At 43.0% G+C, this 1,625-nt stretch overlaps 1 protein-coding gene across 1 annotated transcript; it reads right to left on the bottom strand.

Annotated features, from left to right (window-relative positions):
- Positions 1 to 309: 309 nt before the first annotated feature.
- Positions 310 to 1,575, bottom strand: LOC117940248 (cysteine-rich protein 2-binding protein-like). The gene is made up of 2 exons (XM_034865594.1): positions 1,436 to 1,575; positions 310 to 520 (listed from the first exon to the last, which is right to left on the bottom strand). The coding sequence occupies exons 1-2, from the start codon at positions 1,549 to 1,551 to the stop codon at positions 310 to 312; spliced, it is 327 nt and encodes a 108-aa protein (XP_034721485.1). The 5' UTR covers positions 1,552 to 1,575.
- Positions 1,576 to 1,625: the final 50 nt, after the last annotated feature.

Genomic DNA, 1,625 nt, shown 5'->3' with positions numbered 1-1,625 from the left:
CTGCTCATGGAAAGGTGCCTCGGGCAGTTGGGGGTTCGGCAGTACCCAGGAGGGGAACTGGCCCCTTTCCAGCTACCAGTCCACCACCCTACGGGGACTGAACCAGCGACCCTCCGGTTCCCAACCCCCAACGGACTGAGCTACTGGCTGAAGTAAGCTGACTGGGGAGTCCCAGCTGCACCCCCCCTATTTAGACCTTCTCCCTCAGATTTGGGGTATTTATCTTATTTTTAGACCTCTTTCCTCAGATTTGGGGTATTTATCTTGTTTTAGACCCTTTCCTTTAGCTGGGGGGACTCGTGGAGAGACTCAGGGATGAAGTGTGTATGTGTCCCCCCCCCCCTTACCTTTAGCCTTGGTGGTGGATTTGTCCACCTCCAGCCGCAGGGTCGGGGGTCTGTTGTGGACCAGCTTCCACCAGCCGGGCTCTCCGAACTCCTGCGCCCCGGACCTGAAGAAGGTGGGGCTGCCGACGGACAGGCACCCGGCCACCGTGCTCCACCACGTGGACGTCTTCTTCCTGCAGAGTCACAGGGGACATCGGCTGGACCAATCAGGCGCTTTGTAAAGGCTCTGACATCACAGACATCGACACACACAGTCCTGTAAGCCATGGACCCCCCTAACCAGCACGGAAATATTTAGGAAGGAAATGAAAGTCTCTACAAAAGAGAAACAGTTTTTTCGATATTTTTGTTGTTTTTGTGACTGATTGTCAAATGTAATTCTTCGGACATTTTTGTTGCTTTTATTTTGGCGGGGTGTTTCCACTACCACCTATCCCACGGGTTTTACACTGGTTCTTGGAATTCTGGGTCTAATTTCTGAGTTTAACAAGAAGATATATGCTATGAAATTGAATAAAACATCCAGAATTCAATGGAAGTAGTGAACTGATGCTTGATCTTACTTGAGAGCGTTTTACAGAATCAATATGTTCATTTTAGCCAACTTGGTTGAAAGAAACCGAAAAATTTGTCATATAGACAATTTTTGAAAAAGGGGTCAAATTTGATCCTGAGACACCAGGAGGGTTAATGAACATTTTAGTTAATGATATTATAGTTATATTATAGTTATAGTTCTATGATAGTTAGTAATATTATAGTTATAGTTCTATGATAGTTAGTTATATTAGTTATAGTTCTATGATAGTTAGTTATATTAGAGTTATATTATAGTTATAGTTCTATGATAGTTAGTTATATTAGAGTTATATTATAGTTATATTATAGTTATAGTTCTATGATAGTTAGTGATATTATAGTTATATTATAGTTATAGTTCTATGATAGTTAGTAATATTATAGTTCTAGTTCTATGATAGTTAGTTATATTATAGTTATATTATAGTTATAGTTCTATGATAGTTGCTGTTCAGTGAGAAACAACAGAAGCAGGATGTCAGACGATGTTAAACCAACGTTAAAGTGACCTTGTTCCCAGCAGGAAGTTCCAGTGTCGGCCAATGAAAGCACAGATGTCCTCCTTCCACCTGAAGTAGCCCTGTCGGCCCGTCCCCTCCAGAGACAGATTGTACATGGCCAACATCACCACCTGGAACAGGTAAGACACAACATCACCACCTGGAACAGGTAAGACACTACATCACCACCTGGAACAGG

This window comes from Etheostoma cragini, unplaced genomic scaffold, assembly GCF_013103735.1.
Source record: "Etheostoma cragini isolate CJK2018 unplaced genomic scaffold, CSU_Ecrag_1.0 ScbMSFa_2034, whole genome shotgun sequence".
Lineage (NCBI taxonomy): Eukaryota > Metazoa > Chordata > Actinopteri > Perciformes > Percidae > Etheostoma > Etheostoma cragini.
This window is presented reverse-complemented; position numbering and strand designations above follow the sequence as displayed.

What these genes read in the sequence shown, in the direction of transcription:
- LOC117940248 (XM_034865594.1), bottom strand. Translation starts at nt 1,551, where the DNA reads ATGTTGGCCATGTACAATCTGTCTCTGGAGGGGACGGGCCGACAGGGC. An exon ending in AACTTCCTGCTGGGAACAAG is followed by an intron (nt 521 to 1,435) that starts GTCACTTTAACG and finishes GTGACTCTGCAG; the next exon opens with GAAGAAGACGTCCACGTGGT.